The sequence below is a fragment of the Pipistrellus kuhlii genome, unplaced genomic scaffold (genome assembly GCF_014108245.1).
Source record: "Pipistrellus kuhlii isolate mPipKuh1 unplaced genomic scaffold, mPipKuh1.p scaffold_m20_p_11, whole genome shotgun sequence".
Lineage (NCBI taxonomy): Eukaryota > Metazoa > Chordata > Mammalia > Chiroptera > Vespertilionidae > Pipistrellus > Pipistrellus kuhlii.
Window position 1 is genome coordinate 51,617,527 of NW_023425416.1, and position 20,446 is coordinate 51,637,972.

The 20,446-nt window shown below is 68.6% G+C and overlaps 1 protein-coding gene across 5 annotated transcripts; it reads left to right on the forward strand.

Moving 5' to 3' along the window:
* Positions 1 to 4,326: 4,326 nt before the first annotated feature.
* On the forward strand, positions 4,327 to 18,526 carry MST1R (macrophage stimulating 1 receptor). 5 transcript variants are annotated; one of them, XM_036432246.2, is made up of 20 exons: positions 4,329 to 5,791; positions 8,246 to 8,434; positions 9,248 to 9,376; positions 9,543 to 9,713; positions 9,989 to 10,149; positions 10,391 to 10,556; positions 10,669 to 10,805; positions 11,131 to 11,292; positions 11,389 to 11,482; positions 11,645 to 11,854; positions 11,951 to 12,097; positions 12,169 to 12,331; positions 12,475 to 12,576; positions 12,675 to 12,881; positions 13,379 to 13,459; positions 13,543 to 13,724; positions 13,801 to 13,910; positions 14,165 to 14,330; positions 14,612 to 14,748; positions 17,888 to 18,525. In XM_036432246.2, exons 1-20 carry the CDS (start codon positions 4,541 to 4,543, stop codon positions 18,144 to 18,146), a joined length of 4,224 nt encoding a protein of 1,407 aa, XP_036288139.1. In that variant the 5' UTR covers positions 4,329 to 4,540; the 3' UTR covers positions 18,147 to 18,525. The 5 variants fall into 5 exon arrangements, with proteins under 5 accessions (XP_045435532.1, XP_045435531.1, XP_045435533.1 ...); XM_045579576.1 differs by having other exon boundaries at positions 4,327 to 5,791; positions 10,711 to 10,805; positions 11,389 to 11,854; positions 17,888 to 18,526; XM_045579575.1 differs by having other exon boundaries at positions 4,328 to 5,791; positions 11,389 to 11,854; positions 17,888 to 18,526.
* The last annotated feature ends 1,920 nt before the right edge of the window (positions 18,527 to 20,446 follow it).

Genomic DNA, 20,446 nt, shown 5'->3' on the forward strand with positions numbered 1-20,446 from the left:
CTTGCTCCCCCAAGGGCTTGGGGAGGGGAGGGTGCTCCTGCGGACACCTGCGCCCCGTGACCCAGCTGTAGGCGAGCAGCCGGCCCGGGCAACCAGCAGCACGGCCACACGGTGGCAGCAGAGAACCAGCTGTCACGCTGCTCCACCCGAAGGGGACTGGGTGACTCAGTGTTGAGTGTCTGGAGGCGGGACACAGGTCCCAGGAACTCGTGTCTCGCCCTGGCTGGCATGACTCAGTGGTGAGAGCTCAGCCTGCACACAAAAGGGTCGCAGGTTGGCTTCTAGGCCAAGGGCGGGCCAGGGTCCTGTGCAGGAGGCTCTGTGTGTCTCCATCAATGTTTCTCCCTCTCCCCTTCCCTCCCACGTCTCTGCTGCGGACGGAGAACATTTCACTCCGGGTTTGCCCAGCCTGCCTACCTTTACACAGGGTGACTGCGAACGGGGGAGCCCAGCCGTGACTTTCCGGGCGTGTGTACTCATTTCCGGCCGGTTCTGGTTAGAGAAGGGAGTGCCTTTACCTCGCCCCGGGCACTGGGCTCCCCGGCACTGGGTGTGGCCACACAGGTGCTCCTTCTGCCCTCCGCACCACGTGCTGGGCGCGCTCAGCGTGGAAGCCGAGTCCAGCACTAGGAATGGGGGAGGGGGCCCGTTATCCAGAATGAACTGCGCTGGGGTGGATGTAGCATACTGACTGTGAGACCCCAAAATGGGACTGGCACTGCCTGGACCAGGAAGGCTCCCTGGAGGAGGTGCCCCCAGGCTGCAGAGGAGAACGGGGAGGGCGTCCCTGGAGGGAGGAGCCAGGGGTAGGGGCTGGGCGGGGAGTGGAGGTTACAGCTCCGAGGGGAGGGCCGGCCTGGTAGAGTCCTGTGGGCTGAGGGCTCCTCTCTCCCACTCCCCTCACTCTTCAAAGCCCTGGTGCTGTAGGCGGAGCGAGGACCACGGGCCAGGTGCTGGTCACCAGGATGGAAAGCCCAGTGCAAAGGACAGTTGTGGGGGGCCCTCTCCCCCAGGGGCCTTTCCCTCCCCCACATCGCTGGTGTGGACCCCCTGACCTTTTCTCTCCGGAGACAGAATGTCCAGGCCCAATTGTTTTTCCGCTCCAGGCCCCGATAAACAGCAGCAGCAGCTGACTGTGATTCAGGCCCGGCAGCCTGATTAATGGCCCTGCCGGGAGAGCTGCCGGGAAAGCTGCCTGCCGGGCAGTCTGCTGAGCTCTGCTGAGGAGCCTGCAGCACCTCCTCCCTTAGAACCCCCAGGCCTTCCCCTCCCCCCTCGTCCTCCCTCCCCGCCCCAGGCTCCTGGCCATTAGCTCCTCACTCCCCAGCTCCTAGGGCCCTTCCTTGACAACTCCTGTCGGGAAGCCCGTTTCTTCTGGGAATTACTTTTCCTCCTCTGTGACTTTCCAAACAAACCATCTCTCAGGGTTTGGGCCTTGGCTCTGAATTCCCTCCTAGCTGGAACCCAACACCGAGCTGCTGCACCCAGGTGTGGTCTCCCGCATCGGGGAGACAGAGCCAAGCTCACAGGTCCCCAGACAAGGCCCTCCAGGGTCCAGGCCCCTGTGGCTGAGGGGCTGCAGGTGGAGGGGGTCCCCAGGGCCCCTCTTTGGTGTTGGGGGGACCGGTGTCAATGGGAGAAATGTTCAAACCTGTAGAATTTTTATGAGTTTATTTGAGCCCAATTGATAGCTATTGCCAGGAAGTAAAATCTCCATGGCTTGAGAAAATGCTCCAGTAAATTGCAGTTTTCTGGCTTATTTTATACATTTAGAATGTAAATGCAAGAAATGACCAAACCTGTAAGAAATTTTGAGTTTATTTGAGCCAAACACAGCAATTCCTGGGAAGCAAAATTTCAATAGATTGAGGCGGGGGAAATCTCAGTGGATTGAGAAAATGGCTGTTTTGCACTTCATTTTAAATATATTTTTATTGATTTCGGAGAGGAAGGGGAGGTAGAAAGAGAGAGAAACATCAATGATGAATCGGTGATTGTCTGCCTCCTGCACGCCCCCTACTGGGGATCCAGCTCACAACCAGGGCAAGTGCCTTTGACTGGAATCGAACCTGGGTGGTTGGCGGGTTTGGATAGTTAATGACCAGGTATAGCTCACACAGATGGGTGGACAGATAACAATGGGGGTTTCGGTAGTCTCTGCTCTCCCTCTCTGTGCCCTGAGGGGTCCGGGGAAAAGGATTACTCAGATCTTCCACCGATCTCTTAGGCGCAAAAAGAAAACGGACTCAGTTCAGGTAAAGATTCACCTTTGTCAACGATACGGGCCTCGGACAGGGCTTCCCACCCTGACTCACCGTTAGGGAATTTTCAAACCACCCTTCGTGGTTCCTTTCGGTCTCTGGGTTTGGAAGGCCGCCACCCAGGCCTCCCCTGAGCGGTCAGGGTCAGCACTGGCCCCCTGTCCCCCAGGACCAGTGAGAGGCTGGAGGGAAGGTGACAGGAAGCCCATCGGTGCCAGGCTAAGGGGGAGGGAGAAAGCAGAGACACAAACCTTTTTTCTTCTTTTTAGCGTCCTCACCCACGAATATGTTCTTACTAATTTTTTTTTTAGAGAGAGAGGAAGGGAAAGAGAGAAACATCAATCAGTTGTTGACCAAACCCACAACCTAGGTATGTACCTTGATCCAGAATTGAACCCGAAACAGGGCGACGCTCTAACCAACTGAGTGAGCACACCCCCCCCCCCCCAAACTCCTTCCGTGTGGGCAGTTAATGATTAACGTGCACAGCACACAGAGCCGGTGCCTGGGGGACCAGTGAACGATGCGGGGCTGTGGGGGTGGCCTGAGGGGCTGAGGCTCAGAGACAGCAGACAGGACCACCCCCGGGAAGACAGCTGCAGGCTGGGCTGTGATTCACCATGACCCACTCTAGTTGGGAATTCCGTGTTCAGACCCTACTGTGGTTATTTCAGGCTCTGAGCTTGTAGGGCCCACCCTGCTGGCTGTCCCTAGGCTTGTCAGGCCGGTGAGGGGAGGGGGGAGGGGCCCAGGTCCTGGTGAGAGAGCAGGAGCTGCCTCCTCTCCCTCTTCCCCACGCCCCTTTCCATCCAGTCTGGGAGGAGAGCTCTGGGCTACCACCTAGTGAGACTACATCCTCATTATATAAATAAAGTTAATATGTAAATAAAATATATAAATAAAATTTCATTTATTTCAGAGAGGGAGGGAGGGATAGAAACACCAACGATGAGAGAGGATATTGATTAGCGCCTCTTGCATGCCCCCTGCTGGGGGTCCAACCTACAACCCAGGCATGTGCCCAGACCAGGAATTGAACCGTGACCTCCTGGTTCCTCAGGTCACTGAGCACACCGGCTGGGCTGCACCTCCTTTTTGAGGGAGAGCCTTGAGACCCAGCAGGTTAGAGGAGCCGCCGAAGCTGCAGGGGAAGGCGGGCATTGCTTCCTGCTCCACCTGACAGCGTCCGCACCCTGAGGCACCCCTAAGGGACCAGGACAGGCTTGGGCCTCCACATCAGGCCCTCCTCTCTGCTGTCCAGCCAGCCAGCCAGCCTGGCCTCGGCGTGCAACCCCTCCCTCTCCCTCTGTCCACAGGCCGGCAGCGGGCAGCCCACCCCCCTCTGACCCCATCTCATGGCTGACAGCCCAGGGCAAGACATGGGATGGACCCTGCCCACAGAGGATGGGTCTCTCCGGGGGCCCTCACCTCTCTCCTGGGCGGGAGGGAGGGGAGGGAAGGTTGCTGGGACAATGGAACCAAGAGAAGAAATGAGTCAGGGACCCCGGAAACCTCACCGCCCCTCCTCACTGCGGCCGGGACCTGGGCCTCTGCCCCGGGCCACCACCGCGCATCTGCCCCCGGCCCTCCCCCGCGCCCAGCCCCCGGCCCCCCCCCGCGCCCAGCCCCCGGCCCTCCCCCGCGCCCAGCCCCCGGCCCTCCCCCCGCGCCCAGCCCCCGGCCCTCCCCCTGCGCCCAGCCCCCGGCCACCCCTTCGCCCAGCCCCGGCCCTCCCCCCGCGCCCAGCCCCCGGCCCTCCCCCCGCGCCCAGCCCCCGGCCCGCCCCCCGCGCCCAGCCCCGGCCCTCCCCCTGCGCCCAGCCCCGGCCCTCCCCCCGCGCCCAGCCCCCGGCCACCCCCCTGCGCCCAGCCCCCGGCCCTCCCCCCGCGCCCAGCCCCCGGCCACCCCCCTCGCCCAGCCCCGGCCCGCCCCCTGCGCCCAGCCCCGGCCACCCCAGCACACCCAGGCGGCTGGGGAGGGCGCCCGGAGCGGAGCCGGACGTCCCGGGTCCGGAGGAGGCGGGGCCGCCCGCTCCCCAGGCCCCGCCCCGCCCCGCCCTGAGGTCCGGCGGGCAGGGAGCGGCGGCGGCAGGTGAGGGCCTCCCGCCGGCGGAGGGCGTGTCGGCGGCGCCAGGTGCCTGAGTCCCGGCCGGGCCGCGGGGAAGTGTCGCCGGAGCGTGGCGCGGGGAGCTGGTGCCCGCGGCTCCCGGACCTGCGCCGGACGCCGGTCCCAGCCACCAGCCTGCACCCGCCGGGCCCCGGGAACCCCCGGCGGCCCCGATGGAGCTCCGCCCGCCGCCCTCCGCCTTCCTGCTGCTGCTGCTGCTGCTGCCGCCGCCGCCTGTGCCCGCGGTGCCCGCAGCCCCGGGCCCCTGGCGCTGCCCGCTTATCCCCTACTCCGCCTCCCGCGACTTCGACGTGGAGTACGCGGTGCCCCGCTTCGCGGCCGGCGGCCCGGTGCAGGCGCTGGCCGCCTACGAGGGCGGCGAGGGCGGCAGCGCCGTGTTCGTGGCCACGCGCAACCGCCTGCATATGCTGGGCCCGGACCTGCGGCCGCTGGCGAGCCTGGCCACCGGCCCCGCCGGCCACCCCGGCTGCCAGACCTGCGCGGCCTGCGGCCCCGGCCCGCACGGCCCCCCGGGGGACACGGACGCCAAGCTGCTGGTGCTGGACCCCACGCTGCCCGCGCTCATCAGCTGCGGCTCCAGCCTGCACGGCCGCTGCTTCCAGCTCGAGCTGGAGCCCGGGGAGCCCGGGGAGCCCGCCCCGCGCCTGGCGCCGCCCGCCTGCCTCTTCGCCGCCGCCCGCAACCGGCCCGAGGCCTGCCCGGACTGCGTGGCCAGCCCGCTGGGCACCGTGGCCACCGTGGTGGAGCAGGGCCGCGCCTCCTTCCTCTACGCCGCGTCCTCGCTGGACCCGCAGGTGGCCGCGAGCTTCAGCCCCCGCTCCGTGTCCATCCGCCGCTTCCGGGCCGACGCCTCGGGCTTCGCGCCCGGCTTCGAGTCCCTGTCGGTGCTACCCGCGCACCTGGCCTCCTACCGCATCCACTACGTGCACAGCTTCCGCGCCGGCGACTTCGTGTACTTCCTGGCGGTGCAGCCGGCCAGCCTGTCCGCCGCGCCCGGCGCCCTGCACACGCGCCTGGCCCGGCTCAGCGCCCTGCAGACGGACGTGGGCACCTACCGCGAGCTGGTGCTGGACTGCAGCTTCGAGCCCAAGCGCCGGCGCCGCGGGGCGGCCGCGGGCGGGCAGCCCTACCCGGTGCTGCGCGCCGCGCACACGGCGCCCGTGGGCGGCCGCCTGGCCCGCGAGCTGAACGTCGCCGAGGGCCAGGCCGTGCTGTTCGGCGCCTTCGGGGCCGGCGGCGGCGGCGGGCGCGCGGGGCCCGGCTCGGTGGTGTGCGCCTTCCCGCTCCCGCTGCTGGACGCGCTCATCGAGCGCGGCGTGGAGCGCTGCTGCGGGGCGCGCGGCCCCCAGGGCCTGCGGCGCGGCCTCGACTTCTTCCAGCCGCCCATCCTGTGCCCCAACCCGGTGAGCAGAGGGGCCCTCCCGGGGGAGCGGGTGAATCCGGCTGCTTCCCCCGCCCCTCCGTGCCGGCGGCGAAGGGCCCGCCACGCTGGGGCCGCACCGGGCGCCTCGGTGCCGGCGGCCTCCGTCCCACCCCGCTCCGCTCTGCCCTCTCACCCCGTGCCTCCTGTCTCAGGCAGTCCCTGTCATGTGAGAGCTGATTGCATCCTAGCGTCTCCGCCAGGCTCACTGCCAGACTGGGGCAGAGGGATGGCCTCCTGTCCCTCTGCCCGCCGCCCGCGGGGACACAGCCCGGGCCGCTGACACAGACGCAGGGGCTCCCGCTCCCCCTAGTTTCCCTTCCTCTCCAGGGGCTCCCCCTCCCCCTAGTTTCCCTTCCCCTCCGGGAGCACTTGTTTGTTCGGCTTCCCGAGGAGGGAGGGGCAGGAGCCGCCGGGTGCTCCCCCCTGGCTGGGAAGTTGGGGGGTTTATCAGGGAGTCTGCAGGGCAGCTCCTCTGGATTGATTGTTCTCCGTGGGTGGGGTGATGCGGGAGCCCCGCAGGCTGGGATGGGGGGGAGATGGAGTGGGGGGAGGGGATGCGGTGGGGGGAGATGGCTTGGCTCTAGTAGCTTCCAGGAGGCTCACCCTCTCTTGTGCAATTATAAACATCTGGGGATGAGCACAGACAGGCGGGGCGGGTGGAAGTGGGTTACGCAGGATTCTCAGACGCTTTCCCACTCTAGTTGGGGCCCTGGCAGAGCAAGTGCCCCTTCTCAGCCCAGGCAGGAGGTTCCGGCCCAGGCTGGGTTCTGGGCTCCGTCCAGCAGACCCTCCCCAGCCTTGGTGCCGGGAGCTGGAGAGAGACAAACAGGACACTCCTCCAGATGCTGAGCTCAGAGCCCAGAGGATTCCTGGGAGCCATGGAAACAGCTCACCCTCGGTTCTAGGAGATCAGACCAGGGACACGGGGTGAACGGTGCTGGAGAGAGTCCTCAGCAGGTGACCCACAGGGGCCGTTGGCTGCCCGGTGCCCTGGCCCTGGCCGACATCCCCGCCGCCCCCTGTTCGGCTCCTGTTATGGCCCAGAGGCGGGAGAAGCTGCACGTCAGGTGGGGGTCTTCAGCCCCCCGCCCTCAGCTGAGTTCATCGAGGCTGAGGAGGCCCCAGGGCTGGGGCTCCCCGTCTGGGCCTGGCCGCCCGGCCGGCCCTCTTCCTCTCCCCGGCTGGGCTAGCCGCCAGGGGCCAGAAGACACCCAGCCAGGCCTGGCAGTGCCGGCTCTAGGGAGCCTAATCTACAGCCCTGCCCACAGGCTGGCGGCCCGGGAGGTGTGTGAGCAGCTTGTGCCATGTTTGTCCATGACTGGGAGGCACCCTCCAGGGCACCCTCCCCTGCTCCCGCGGCTAGCCTCAGGAAGCGCGCTGCGAGCTGCCCTCCCGGGCCCAGGAGCCACCGGCCACTAGACCAGCCTGGGCCGGAGCAGGCAGGGGTGCGGCCGACTGGGGCGGGGCCTCTTCCCGCCCAGGCCCCACCTGCCCTGAGTCATGCCGGGAACACCTAACTGACTTCCGGGGGGACCGGCCTCCCGCTTCCTTCCTCAGTGAGGACAGAGGCCCGTCCGCACCCCCGGCCACAGGCCCAGCGGCTCGGGGCTGCCGGGCAGCTCTGCACCTGCTCTTGCCCCCAGATCAGCACTGAGGCCTGCTGACTGGGTCCCACATCCTTGGTCTGACGGGGACTTCAGGGGCTCCTGCCTGGGTGCCCCCAAAGCTAGCCAGGTCCCAGGCACCTAGGGTTCCTGAGGTCTGCCTGCACTTTGCACTCAGCAAACTCCTTGCGTTCACGCCCTGGCTTCCTGGTGCCCCAGGAGCCTCTGTCCTCTGTGACCCGACCTGAGTGCGGCCCCAAACACCCTCCGGTGAGAGCAGGGAGATGTTAGTACCCGCGGCCCCTGGGGCCCAGCTCGCACCCAGGCCTCCCGACCCTGGCTTGTCTGAAGGAGGGGCGGGGAGCCCTCTGCAGTCTCCAGAGAAGAACCATGTGGCCACCCGTGCCCACAAGTTACCCGGGAGCTCAGCGCCCCCAGCTGGCGGAGAAACCCCTGAAGGGCAGGGCTTGCTGAAGTGCAAGGCTGAACCAGCAGGGGGCAGGAGAGGACTCTGTTCAAGAGCTCAGGCTGCCCACCTCAAGTGCCTCTTGTTTCCCTGTCTGGAAGGGTGGGGAGTGGTCCGAGGAGAGGACGGGGTTGGGTCTGCAAGCCTCAGTACTGATGGTCAGGATGGACATGGCGGGGTAGGGCCAGGCCTGGGGGAGCTGGCCCGGCTGCCTCTGAGGGCCGCCCCTGGGGAGAGGAGGGGAGGGCGGGTAAGTGGCAGGCCTGGTCTTCGCCGGCAGCCAGGCGAGGGCGGGAGTTCGGGCTGCTGTGGCCCCGGACAGGCTCTGTGGGGGATGAGCCCTGACGCCTCCTCTGTCCTCCAGCCGGACCCCACGGTGCCCAACTCCAACGGCAGCTGCTACCGCTTCCCCCTGCTGGCCAGCGGCAGCCTGTCCCGCGTGGACCTGTTCAACGGGCTCTTGGGGCCCACGCAGATCACGGCGCTGCACGTGACAAGCCTGGACAACGCCACGGTGGCCCACATGGGCACGGGCGACGGGCGCATCCTGCAGGTGGGCCCGTCCCCACCGCCTGTGCCCCGCCCCCCCCGCCCGCTCACCGCTGTCCCGGCCCTCCCACCCCCACCCACTCACCGCTGTCCCGGCCCTCCCCACCACCCACTCACCGCTGTCCCGGCCTCCCCCCCCACCACCTACTCACCGCTGTCCCGGCCTCCCCCCCCACCCCCACTCACCGCTGTCCCGGCCCCCCCCCACCCACTCACCACTGTCCCAGCCCCCCGTCCCCCCCCCACCCGCTCACCACTGTCCCGGCCCTCCCCCCACCTGCTCACCGCTGTCCCGGCCCTCCCCCCACCTGCTCACCGCTGTCCCGGCCCCCCCCCACCCGCTCACCGCTGTCCCGGCCCTCCCCCCACCCGCTCACTGCTGTCCCGGCCCCCCCCCACCCGCTCACCGCTGTCCCGGCCCTCCCCCCACCTGCTCACCGCTGTCCCAGCCCCCCGTCCCCCCCACCCGCTCACCGCTGTCCCGGCCCTCCCCCCACCCGCTCACCGCTGTCCCAGCCCCCCGTCCCCCCCCCACCCGCTCACCGCTGTCCCGGCCCTCCCACCTCCACCCCTACCCCCTGTGCCCAGGTCCTCCCCCACCCCACCCGCTCACCACTGTCCCAGCCCTCCCCCCCACCCGCTCACCGCTGTCCCGGCCCTCCCCCCACCCACTCACCTCTGTCCCGCCCTCCCCCCACCCACTCACCGCTGTCCCGGCCCTCCCCCTCACCTGCTCACCGCTGTCCCGGCCCTCCCCCCCACCCGCTCACCACTGTCCCGGCCCTCCCCCCCACCTGCTCACCACTGTCCCGCGCAGGTGGAGCTGGCCAGGTCCCTCGGCTATCTGCTGTACGTCTCCAACTTCTCACTGAGCCGCAGTCAGCAGCCCGTGCACCGGGATGTCCGCCGCCTTGGGAACCACCTGCTCTTTGCCTCTGGGGACAAGGTACGGCGGGCAGGGGCAGGGGAGGGGAGGGGAGGGCAGGGCCCGGGGTGAGAGGGGCACTGATGCCCAGGTCTCCCCGCGCTGTCCCCAAGGGGACCAGGTGCTCTCTGGGGCCCAGGCCTCTCCACTCCTCCCGTCACCCCAGCCACCGCTCTGCCACCCCAAGGTCTTCCAGGTGCCCATCGGCGGCCCCGGCTGCCGCCACTTTCTCACCTGCGGGCGCTGCCTGCGGGCACAGCGCTTCATGGGCTGCGGCTGGTGTGGGAGCACATGCGGCCGGCAGGAGGAGTGTCCGGGCTCCTGGCAGCAGGACCGCTGCCCCCCTGAGCTTATCGAGGTACGGCCTGCCCGCCGGGCGCAGGTCAGGGTGAGGCAAGCTGGGCTGGGGCGGGAGCGGCCGGTCCTGACCGTGACCTCCTCGGCCCGGGATGTCCTCAGGCAGGCATTCTGGGCGGAGAAGGTGGCACATGCGGATTTGGAGGCAGAAAAGGGTCGAGGCCTCGCAATGACGGAGAATGAGGGGAGCGGGGCGGGCCAGGGGTGCGGCAGGGAAGTGGGGGGAAGCAGCAGGGCTGGGGCCTGGCCCACATAGGCTCTCTGCTCCCTCTCCAGTTCCATCCTCACAGCGGACCCCTGCGGGGCAGCACCAGGCTGACCCTGTGCGGCTCCAACTTCTACCTGCACCCTGACGGCGTGGTGCCCGACGGCACCCACCAGGTCACTGTGGGCCAGAGTCCCTGCCGCCTGCTGCCCAGGGACAGCTCAGACCCCAGGTACCACAGTCCCCGCTGTCCTCTGCTCGGGCGGCAACCCAGGGCCCCTCCCCTGAGCCCGGGCCTTTTCGGGGGGCAGGGGGAGCTGCGGGGCCCTGGCTGCTCTGTCCCACCTGGAGCCTGCGTGTGCCCGGGAGCCGGCAAGGCTAGCCCCCGCCCCGCCAGGTCCCGCCTGCCCTGCGCGGCGGTGGGCATGCAGCCGGGCCTGTGACCTCTGGCTGACCTTGGGTCCCGGCTCCAGCCCCATGTCCTGGAACGGCTTCATAGAGGAGTTTGCGTGTGAGCTGCAGCCCTCGGGCACGCAGGCAGCGGGGCCTGCCAACGTGAGTCTCGCCGTGACCAACATGCCACGGGGCGAGCACTTCCAGGTGGATGGCGCCTCCGAGCTGCCCGGCTTCTCTTTCATGGTGAGGCCGCGGTCCTGGCTGTGCCCATGGCCGCTGGGCAGGGAAGGGCTTCGAGGGGAGGGTCTCTGACCCCGAGCTAAGCCGCCCCCGTCCCCCCTGGTCCCTCTCGTAGGAGCCGGTGCTGAAGGAGGTTCACCCCCTCTTTGGCCCGCAGGCCGGGGGCACCCGCCTTACCCTTAAGGGCCATGGCCTGGACATAGGCACCAGCCGGGCCGTGCTGGTCAATGGCAGCCAGTGCCTGCTGGACGGGTGAGAGCAGGCGGCCGGGGAGCCTTACCCAGGGAGCCCTGGCCGCTGGGCCCTGGGTCCCTGTCCGGGCGGAGGGAGAGCGGCTTGGCCGCTCGGCCAGGCCCAGGGGGAGGGTAGTTTGGGGATGGCAAGAGAGACCATCACCTGTGCCCTCCCTCCCTGCCCTTCCCTGTCTCCTTGGGGTCTTCCTGGGACCGCCCCGTCTTTGGACAAACGGTGGATGTGGGCGGGCGGGGAGGATGACCAGCAGGGGCTGGGAGGCAGGCCCCCGAGGAGGTGGGCCTGCACCCCTGGGGGTGGCCCTGACACAGCCCCCTTCCTGCAGGGTCAGCGAGGGGCAGCTGGTGTGCACCACGCTGCCCGGCACCGCCCTGGCCAGCGTCCCCATTCGCCTGCAGCTGGGGGGCGCCCCAGTGCCCGGCTCCTGGGCCTTCCACTACCGGGAGGACCCTGTCGTGCTGGGCATCAGCCCCAACTGCGGCTACAGGTGAGCGCCCCTCCTTCCCCCCGGCCTCCCAGGGACGGGGGAGCCCCCCTCGGCACCCTCAGCCCGCTGGCCTGCTCTTCCCCTCTCTCCCCGCAGCGGCTCCCACGTCACCATCCGCGGCCAGCACCTGACCTCGGTGTGGCGCCTGGCGCTGTCCTTCCACGACGGGCTGAAGGCCGTGGAGCGCCCGGTGAGCGGGGCGGGCAGCTGCCAGGCGGGCACTGGCCAGGAGGGAGGAAGGCCAGCCGGTCCCCTGAGCCCAGCCCCCCCCCCCCCCCCCCCCCCCCCGCTGGGCTGTGGAGACCGGGTGGCCCCGGGCGGGGCCTGCCTAACCCTCTCGCTGGGCCCGCAGTGCGCGGGGCAGCTCCCAGAGACGCAGAGGTGCCGCCTGCCCGAGTACGTGGTCCGAGGCCCCCAGGGGTGGGTGACGGGGAACCTGAGTGCCCGGGCGGACGGAGCGGCTGGCTTCACGCTGCCTGGCTTCCGCTTCCTGCCCCCGCCCCACCCCCCCAGCACCGACCTGGCCCCCCTGAAGCCGGAGGAGCGTGCCGTTAAGTTCGAGGTGAGTGCGGGGCCGGAGGTGGGTCTGGCGGAGGGCGGGGCCTGGCCCCCCGCCCCCCCCCAGTCGGCACCGGCCGGCCTCACGCTGTCTCCGCAGTACATCGGCCTCGGAGCTGTGGCCGACTGCGTGGACGTGGGCGTCACCCTGGGCGGGGAGAGCTGCCAGCACGAGCTGCGGGGCGACGTGGTCATCTGCCCGCTGCCCCCCGCGCTGCCGCTGGGCGGGGACGGCGCCCTCCTGCAGGTAGGCAGCTCGCGGGCCTTCGCGGCGGCCGGCTGGGCCCGCGGCTGGGCCTGAGCTGCCGCCTCCCCCAGGTCTGCGTGGACGGCGACTGCCACGTCCTGGGCAGAGTGGTGCGGCCAGGCCCGGGGGGCCCCCTGCAGAGGACGCTCCTGGGTGTCCTGCTGGCCCTGGTGCTGCTCGTGGCTCTGCTGGCCACGGCGCTGGCCTTCAACTACCGGAGGCGGAAGCAGCTGGGTGAGCGCCCCTCCGGCCGACTCAGGGCATCCCCCGTCCCTGTCCCCTGTCCCCCGTCCCCCTGCGGGGGCTGCCCGCACCTCCTGGGCAGGGGTCGGCCTCCAGGGGCCGGCGAGGCTGCCTACCAGGCCCTTCTTCCGCAGCCTTCTCTGCGAACCTGGACAGCCTGGCTTCTGCGGACCCGACCACCAGAGGCCTGCCTCTGCCTCAGCTCCGGGCGGGCTCCGACTACAGACACGGCCCTGGTGAGCCAGCCTCCCCCCCTCCCCCCACCCCCCGCAGCCCGGGCCAGCCCCCGCCCTGCCGCCCCTGCCGCCCCTCACCCCCCTCCCCCTCCTCCCAGCGACCCCCACCGGGGACGGCCTGGAGGCCGCCTGTGGGGGCCTCGCAGCGTCCTTCTCGGACAGCGGGGACGGGTCCCGTGTCCCGCTGCTTCGGACCAAGTCCATCCAGCTCGGGGACCTGGACCCACTGCTCCTGGCCGAGGTCAAGGACGTGCTGATCCCCCACGAGCGCGTGGTCACCCACAGTGACCGGGTCATCGGCAAAGGTGCGGGGCCAGGCTGGGGCTGAGACGGGACACGGGCTGGGACCGCTGGCAGGGCTGGCAGCTCCTCACCTTCCTGGGTGCCCCTGGGCACACCGAGGAGCTCTGAGCCTCCGGCTGCGCCTCTGTGTGGGAACCGGCTTGTCAGTGGTTCCGGTGTGGATCCTGTGGGCCAGGGTGCAGCTGCCACTGCTTTTTTTTTTTTTTTTTTTTTTTTTTTAATATTTAATGATTTTTTACAGAGAGGCAGGGAGAGGGACAGAGGGAGAAACATCGATCAGCTGCCTCCTGCACACCTCTCCACTGGGGATGTGCCTGCAACCAAAATTTTGCCCCTGACCGGAATCGAACCTGGGATCCTTCAGTCCGCAGGCTGATGCTCTATCCACTGAGCCACACTTGTGTTTCATGCCAGTCGGTGCCCTGGGGCCCGGCTGCCAGGAGAGGCTGTGGTGTGGGTGCTGGGTGCTGGGGCCCCGCTCACCACCTCCCCTCGCCAGGCCACTTCGGGGTTGTCTACCACGGAGAGTACATCGACGAGGCCCAGAATCACACCCACTGTGCCATCAAGTCATTGAGCCGTAAGTGGGGCGGAGGCGGGTCCCGGTCCCCACGGGGTCCCCCCTCGCGGGGCGGCCCTGAGGGGAGACCCTCCTCCCCGCAGGCATCACGGAGGCGCAGGAGGTGGAGGCGTTCCTGCGGGAGGGGCTGCTGATGCGCGGCCTGCACCACCCGCATGTGCTGGCACTGGTGGGCATCGTGCTGCCGCCCGAGGGGCTGCCCCGCGTGCTGCTGCCCTACATGCGCCACGGCGACCTGCTCCGGTTCATCCGCTCGCCCCAGCGGGTCCGTGCCCGCCGGCCGGGAGGCGGGCAGCGCGGGGGAGCGCCCTGCCCGCCTCCTGACCCGCCTGTGCCCCCAGAACCCCACGGTGAAGGACCTGGTCAGCTTCGGCCTGCAGGTGGCCCGCGGCATGGAGTACCTGGCCGCGCAGAAGTTCGTGCACCGGGACCTGGCCGCCCGCAACTGCATGTGAGCGTGGGGCCTGGGGGTGGGCGAGGGGCATGGGGGTGGGCGTGGGGCCTGGGGGTGGGCGAGGGGCATGGAGTGGGCGAGGGGCGGGTGCCGGAAGGTTCCAGCCCTGCTGTGCGCCCCGGGCCGGTCCGCCCGTTGCGGCCTCCGCTGTCGCGTCCTCCCGGTTCAGGCTCAGAGGGGACTCTGGCCCGGAAGCCCTGTGAGGACAGGGCCCGGCCCGGCGGGCCGTCCTGAGTGCCCGCCCTCCCCAGGCTGGATGAGTCCTTCACGGTGAAGGTGGCGGACTTCGGCCTGGCCCGCGGTGTGCTGGACAAGGAGTACTACAGCGTGCAGCAGCACCGCCACGCGCGCCTGCCCGTCAAGTGGATGGCGCTGGAGAGCCTGCAGACCTACCGCTTCACCAGCAAGTCGGACGTGGTGAGGCCCGGCTCCGGCCCCCGGGGCCTCCGTGTCCTGGGGGGACACCGGCTCCGATGGTGACCGAGCCGGGGGGGGGGGGGGGAGGCTGTGGACTCCCCGGCCCCCAGCTCCCCGGCCTGGTGTAGCGGGGGGAGGAGGAGACAGCAAAGGTGCTCTGGGGTCCTGAGGAGCCGGCTGTTTGGGGGCGGAGCCCCGTTTCCAGGGGGAGGGCTCTGGGCGGTAGGAGGCCTGGGGTCCTGCTGGGCTGAGAGTTGAATCACCTCACTCCCCCCCCACAGTGGTCATTTGGCGTGCTGCTATGGGAGCTGCTGACACGGGGTGCCCCGCCGTACCCCCACATCGACCCTTTTGACCTCACCCACTTCCTGGCCCAGGGCCGTCGCCTGCCGCAGCCTGAGTACTGCCCCGATGCCCTGTGAGTATGTGGGGGGGTGGGGGGTAGGGGGGTGGGGGAGTGGAGAGGGTGGGGGGTGGGGGGGAGGGGGGCCGGGAGCCGGCCCGGAGGCCTGGAGGGGGCGGGAGCCCGTGTTCTGGCCTCACCCTCAGGCTCCCCTCCGGTGACGGGAAAGGGGCCCTCTGAGCCTTAGTTTCCTCGTCTGCAGACCGCTCTGCCCCCATTCGGGGCTGGGTGCTGGGAGAACATCACGGTTGCCATGGCAACAGCATTCCCATCTTGGTGTCTGGGTTGCGGCCAGTGATTTGGTTTCCCAGCATCCTCTCCCCGCAGCCCTGCCAAGGGGCTGTTTTCCATCTCCCTCTCCTTCTCCCAGGAAGGTTCCATTAGCTCCCACACCGCCCTCCTGTCTCCCTCCCCGCTTCCTCCCGGGATCGAGTGTCAGGTCCCCGTTCTCCTTCTCGTTCTCGGAGGGGGCATGGCCCAGCCGTGCTGTCCTGGACCTGTGGCCTGTGGGCCCGTGGCCCGTGGCCTGTGGGCTGTGGGCTGTGGGCTGTGGCCTGTGGGCTGTGGCCTGTGGCCGGTGGGCTGTGGCCTGTGGGCTGTGGCCTGTGGCCTGTGGGCTGTGGCCTGTGGCCTGTGGCCTGTGGGCTGTGGCCTGTGGCCTGTGGCCTGTGGGTCTGTGGCCTGTGGGCTGTGGCCTGTGGCCTGTGGGCTGTGGGCTGTGGGCCTGTGGTCTGTGGGCTGTGGCCTGTGGCCTGTGGGCCTGTGGGCTGTGGGCCTGTGGGCTGTGGCCTGTGGCCTGTGGGCCTGTGGCCGGTGGGCTGTGGGCTGTGGCCTGTGGGCTGTGGGCTGTGGGCTGTGGCCGGTGGGCTGTGGGCTGTGGCCTGTGGGCTGTGGGCTGTGGGCTGTGGGCTGTGGGCTGTGGGCTGTGGGCTGTGGCCTGTGGGCCTGGGGCCTGTGGCCGGTGGCCTGTGGCCTGTGGCCTGTGGGCTGTGGGCTGTGGCCTGTGGGCTGTGGCCTGTGGGCTGTGGCCTGTGGCCTGTGGGCTGTGGGCTGTGGCCTGTGGGCTGTGGGCTGTGGGCTGTGGCCGGTGGGCTGTGGGCTGTGGCCTGTGGGCTGTGGGCTGTGGGCTGTGGGCTGTGGGCTGTGGGCTGTGGCCTGTGGCCTGTGGGCTGTGGGCTGTGGCCTGTGGGCTGTGGGCTGTGGCCTGTGGGCTGTGGGCTGTGGGCTGTGGGCTGTGGGCTGTGGCCTGTGGGCCTGGGGCCTGTGGCCGGTGGCCTGTGGCCTGTGGCCTGTGGGCTGTGGCCTGTGGGCTGTGGGCTGTGGCCTGTGGCCTGTGGGCCTGGGGCCTGTGGCCGGTGGCCTGTGGCCTGTGGGCTGTGGCCTGTGGGCTGTGGGCCTGTGGGCTGTGGGCTGTGGCCTGTGGGCTGTGGGCTGTGGCCTGTGGCCTGTGGGCCTGGGGCCTGTGGCCGGTGGCCTGTGGCCTGTGGGCTGTGGCCTGTGGGCTGTGGGCCTGTGGGCTGTGGGCTGTGGGCCTGTGGGCTGTGGGCTGTGGCCTGTGGGCTGTGGGCTGTGGCCTGTGGCCTGTGGGCTGTGGCCTGTGGGCTGTGGCCTGTGGGCTGTGGGCTGTGGCCTGTGGGCTGTGGGCTGTGGCCTGTGGGCTGTGGGCCTGTGGGCTGTGGGCTGTGGGCCTGTGGGCTGTGGGCTGTGGCCTGTGGGCTGTGGGCTGTGGCCTGTGGGCTGTGGGCCTGTGGGCTGTGGGCTGTGGGCCTGTGGGCTGTGGGCTGTGGCCTGTGGGCTGTGGGCTGTGGGCTGTGGGCTGTGGCCTGTGGTCTGTGGGCCTGTGGGCTGTGGCCTGTGGGCTGTGGCCTGTGGTCTGTGGTCTGTGGCCTGTGGCCTGTGGGCTGTGGGCTGTGGGCTGTGGGCTGTGGCCGGTGGCCTGTGGGCTGTGGCCGGTGGCCTGTGGGCTGTGGGCTGTGGGCCTGTGGCCTGTGGGCTGTGGGCTGTGGCCTGTGGGCTGTGGTCTGTGGGCTGTGGGCTGTGGCCTGTGGGCCTGTGGGCTGTGGACTGTGGCCTGTGGGCTGTGGCCTGTGGGCTGTGGGCTGTGGCCTGTGGCCTGTGGGCCGGGCTTGGTGCTGAGGTTCACCTCCGTGAGCCACGGGTGCTCGCTGCGCCCAGGCCTTCGTGGCGAGGGCAGGCAGCACTGGCCGCAGTCCTGTCCCGGCTGCGCGGAGGATGGCCCTCGGCACGCCCGTCCGCCTGGGGCGCCTGCCACGACCCCTCCCTGTGCATCCGGTTGGAGCGAGGCCCTGAGTCAGACCTGAGATGGACACTCCCGTGCGGGGCGTACGGGAGGGGGGGAGGGAGCAGGGCTGGGTGGCCACGAGGTGGGCATCGACGCAGTCCCTCGAGGCCACAGCCCACCTGGGGACGCCTGGGCTGATGGCCTTCAGAGTCTTACAGAAGAAGATCGCCGTGCCAGGTCTTGGCACCAGACATTAACCCGTCACCGGGCACTGCTGCCCTGAAGAGGGGGTGCCCGGGGAGGGGGGAGGCCGGGGGAGGGAGCGGGGAGGGGACCGTGCTTGCTTGGCGGGGCCTCTGCCTGAGTGGTCGGCAGCCGTGGGAGAAGGAAAGGGGTCTGGACAGTGTGGCCCCATCCCAGAGCAAGTCCCTCCTCCTGGGCCTCAGTCTTCTCATCTGTGAATTGGGACGGTGATAGAGCCGCCTCAGAGAGTCTGAGAATGACTGAGGGTGTTGTGTGACATGCCCAAGATAAAGGGCCAGTTTCTCTGGCCATAGGAGGGTCTGCTGGTCGGCCGGCCGTCCCCGTCTCTGGGTGTCTAGTCTCCATGTCCCCGCCTGGCTCCCTCCCTGGAGCCTGGAGCCGGGCCCCTCCCGGCATCCTGTCTCCTTGCGCCCCGGCAGCTCTGGGCTCAGAGGAGGACCCAGAGGCACAGAGAGGCTGAGGAGCTGGACCCAGTCACACAGCCCAGGGCGCGGGCAGGACACAGGCGAGAAGGGTGTCCTTGGAGGGCTGAGCTCAGCGTTGGGCCCCGTCGCCACCCTCACCCCGTGCGCCTGCCAGGGGGACAGGGGGCAGCCCCGAGTCTCTGGGCGGCGGCTGCCCTGCCCCTGACGCCCTCCCCGCCCGCAGGTACGCCGTGATGCAGCGCTGCTGGGCGGCGGACCCCGCGGCCCGCCCCACCTTCGGGGCGCTGGTGGGGGAGGTGGAGCAGGTGGCAGCCGCCCTGCAGGGGGACCACTACGTGCAGCTGTCCGCGGCCTACGTGAACCTGGGCCTCGCCGCTGCCTCCGAAGAGCCCAGTGTGCCCCCAGGACTGCCCGTGTCCCCGCGCGGGCACTGGAGCCCCAGCCGGCCCCGGCCCCTCTCAGAGCCGCCGCGGCCCACGTGACCCCGGCCCCAGGCAGCCCCGAGGGCTGCACCCGCATCACCCTCCAGGGAGTTAGCCCCATGCGGCGCCAAGGGTCCCCCAGCGTCTCTGTTCCTGACCTCTAATCTTCAGGCTGCGGCAGGTGCAGGGCACACGGACCCCCCGGGGAGCGCGAGGGGCTCCGTGGCGCGAAGGGAGCTGCTGCTGGGCGCCCGGCCTCGGGCGCAGGGGCCTCAGCGGTGACGCCGGCCCAGGAGCCGCCAGAGACTATAGCAGACATTCTGGCAGACGCTCTGAAGAGGAAGACAGATGGCTCTGGCCCGTGTGGCTCAGGTGGTTGGACGTCATCCCATGCACCGAGGTTGCTGGTTCAATTCCTGGTCGGGACACATGCCTGGGTTTGCGGGCTCAATCCCCAGTAGGCATGCAGGAGGCAGCTGATTGATGTTTCTCTTTCCCTCCCTCCCTCCCTCTCTCTCTCAAATCATATATATATATTAATATATATATTAATATATATACACACACATATATAATATATGTATATATATGTGTGTGTGTGTGTGTATATATATATATATATATATATATATATATATATCTTAAAAGCAGCTGACTTTGGGGGAATGGAAGGCAGCATTAGGTGGAAAGGTGAATACAGCCCTGGCTGGCTGGCTGGTGTGGCTCAGTGGATAGAGTGTCAGCCTGCAGACGGAAGGGTCCCAGCTTTGATTCTGGACAAGGCGCATGCCAGGGTTGTGGGCTCAGTGCCCGTGTGGAGCGTGTAGGAGGCAGCCGATCAATGATTCTCTCTCGTTGCCGTTTCTATCTCTCCCTTTCTCTCTGAAACCAATAAAAACATCCTTTCCAATAAAATAGTAATATGCAGATTGACCATCACTCCAACCCACAAGATGGCCGCCCCCATGTGGTCAAAGATCCTGCTCCCATGTGGATATAAGATGGCCAACACAAGATAACCACTAGGGGAGGGCAGTTGGGAGGGACCAGGCCTGCAGGGCACCGCAGTTAGGGGTGACCAGGCCGGCAGAGGAGGGCAGTTGGGGGCAAACAGGCGGACAGGGGAGCAGTTAGATGTCAGTCAGGCTGGCAGGGGACTGGTGAGGGGGTGATCAGGCTGGCAGGCAGAAGTGGTTAGGGGTAATCAGGAAGGCAGGCAGGCGAGCAGTTGGCAGCCAGCAGTGCTGGATTGGGAGAGGCCCTGCCAAGGAGAAGCTGTGCAGAAGCAGAGCCGGGAGAGAGCCGAGGCTGGGAAGGAGCCGGGTCCCTGACAGGACCCCAGAGAACAGGAGGTAGCAGGACTCAGACCCAGGGTGCAGGGCCCTGGGGGCTCTCGGTGGACAGAACGCTGAGGAGCCCCAGGACTGCAGCAGCCAGGAGGGCGGCCCAGCCCTGGCTCAGCCCCTCTCCAGGGCCCCCCGCTCCCCCGCAGCCCCCCTGCGCCGCCTCCTGCGCCGCCCAGCCCCCGCAGGGGCACCGTCAGGCACGGACACTCTCCTGCCTCCCGGCCGGCCTCGTCCTGCAGCCCGGGGAGAGGAGCCAGCAGCAAGGCCGCAGGGCCACGCGGTTCGGGCGCCGGCTTCGCGGTGCCGCTGCCGGCGGCTATTTATACCCGTCAAGGCCGCTGGACAATGGCCGGGAGGCCGGCTCCACCAGGAGACAGCGTCCCGCAGCTGCCCTCCTGCGGCCCCCGGAGCCCAGCACCTGCATCCCAGCGGTCCCCGCTCCTGCTCACGACCCCCCCCCCGTCTCTCCCCGGCCAGGGTGGGGCCCCAGGTCACCCACAGGGGGTGCGCTCCCTCCCAACTCTGCCTTTCTCACATGGAGCCCTGGGTTTGGGGCGGTGGATAGAGCCGTGGTCAGCAAACCGCGGCTCTCTGGCCCCTGGAGTGCGGCTCTTCCACAGAACACCGCGGCCTGGGCGAGTCCGTGTGGAAGAAGTGGCGAGAGAAGAAGTTTAAGTTTAAACAATGTGGCTCTCCAGAGACATGTCAGTCCTTGTGCTGTTGGTTTTTGGCTCTGTGGACTCATGAGTTTGCCGACCACCGGTTGGCCTGATGACGAGGACTCCTGGGTTCGATTTTGGTCGAAGGCACGCACCTCGGTTGCAGGCTCCTCCCTGGCCCGGGCCGTGTCTCTCCTACGTCGTTTCTCCGTCTCCCTCCCCCCACACTCTAAGGTCAGTGGAAACCCCCAGTGAGGATGGAAGGGAAAGCTCCTGGGAAGCAGGGGGCTCTCCTCGGGACTGGTGTTGCCCAGTGCTCTACCCTCACTCCTAGGGGGCCCCCCTGTTGTCCAGG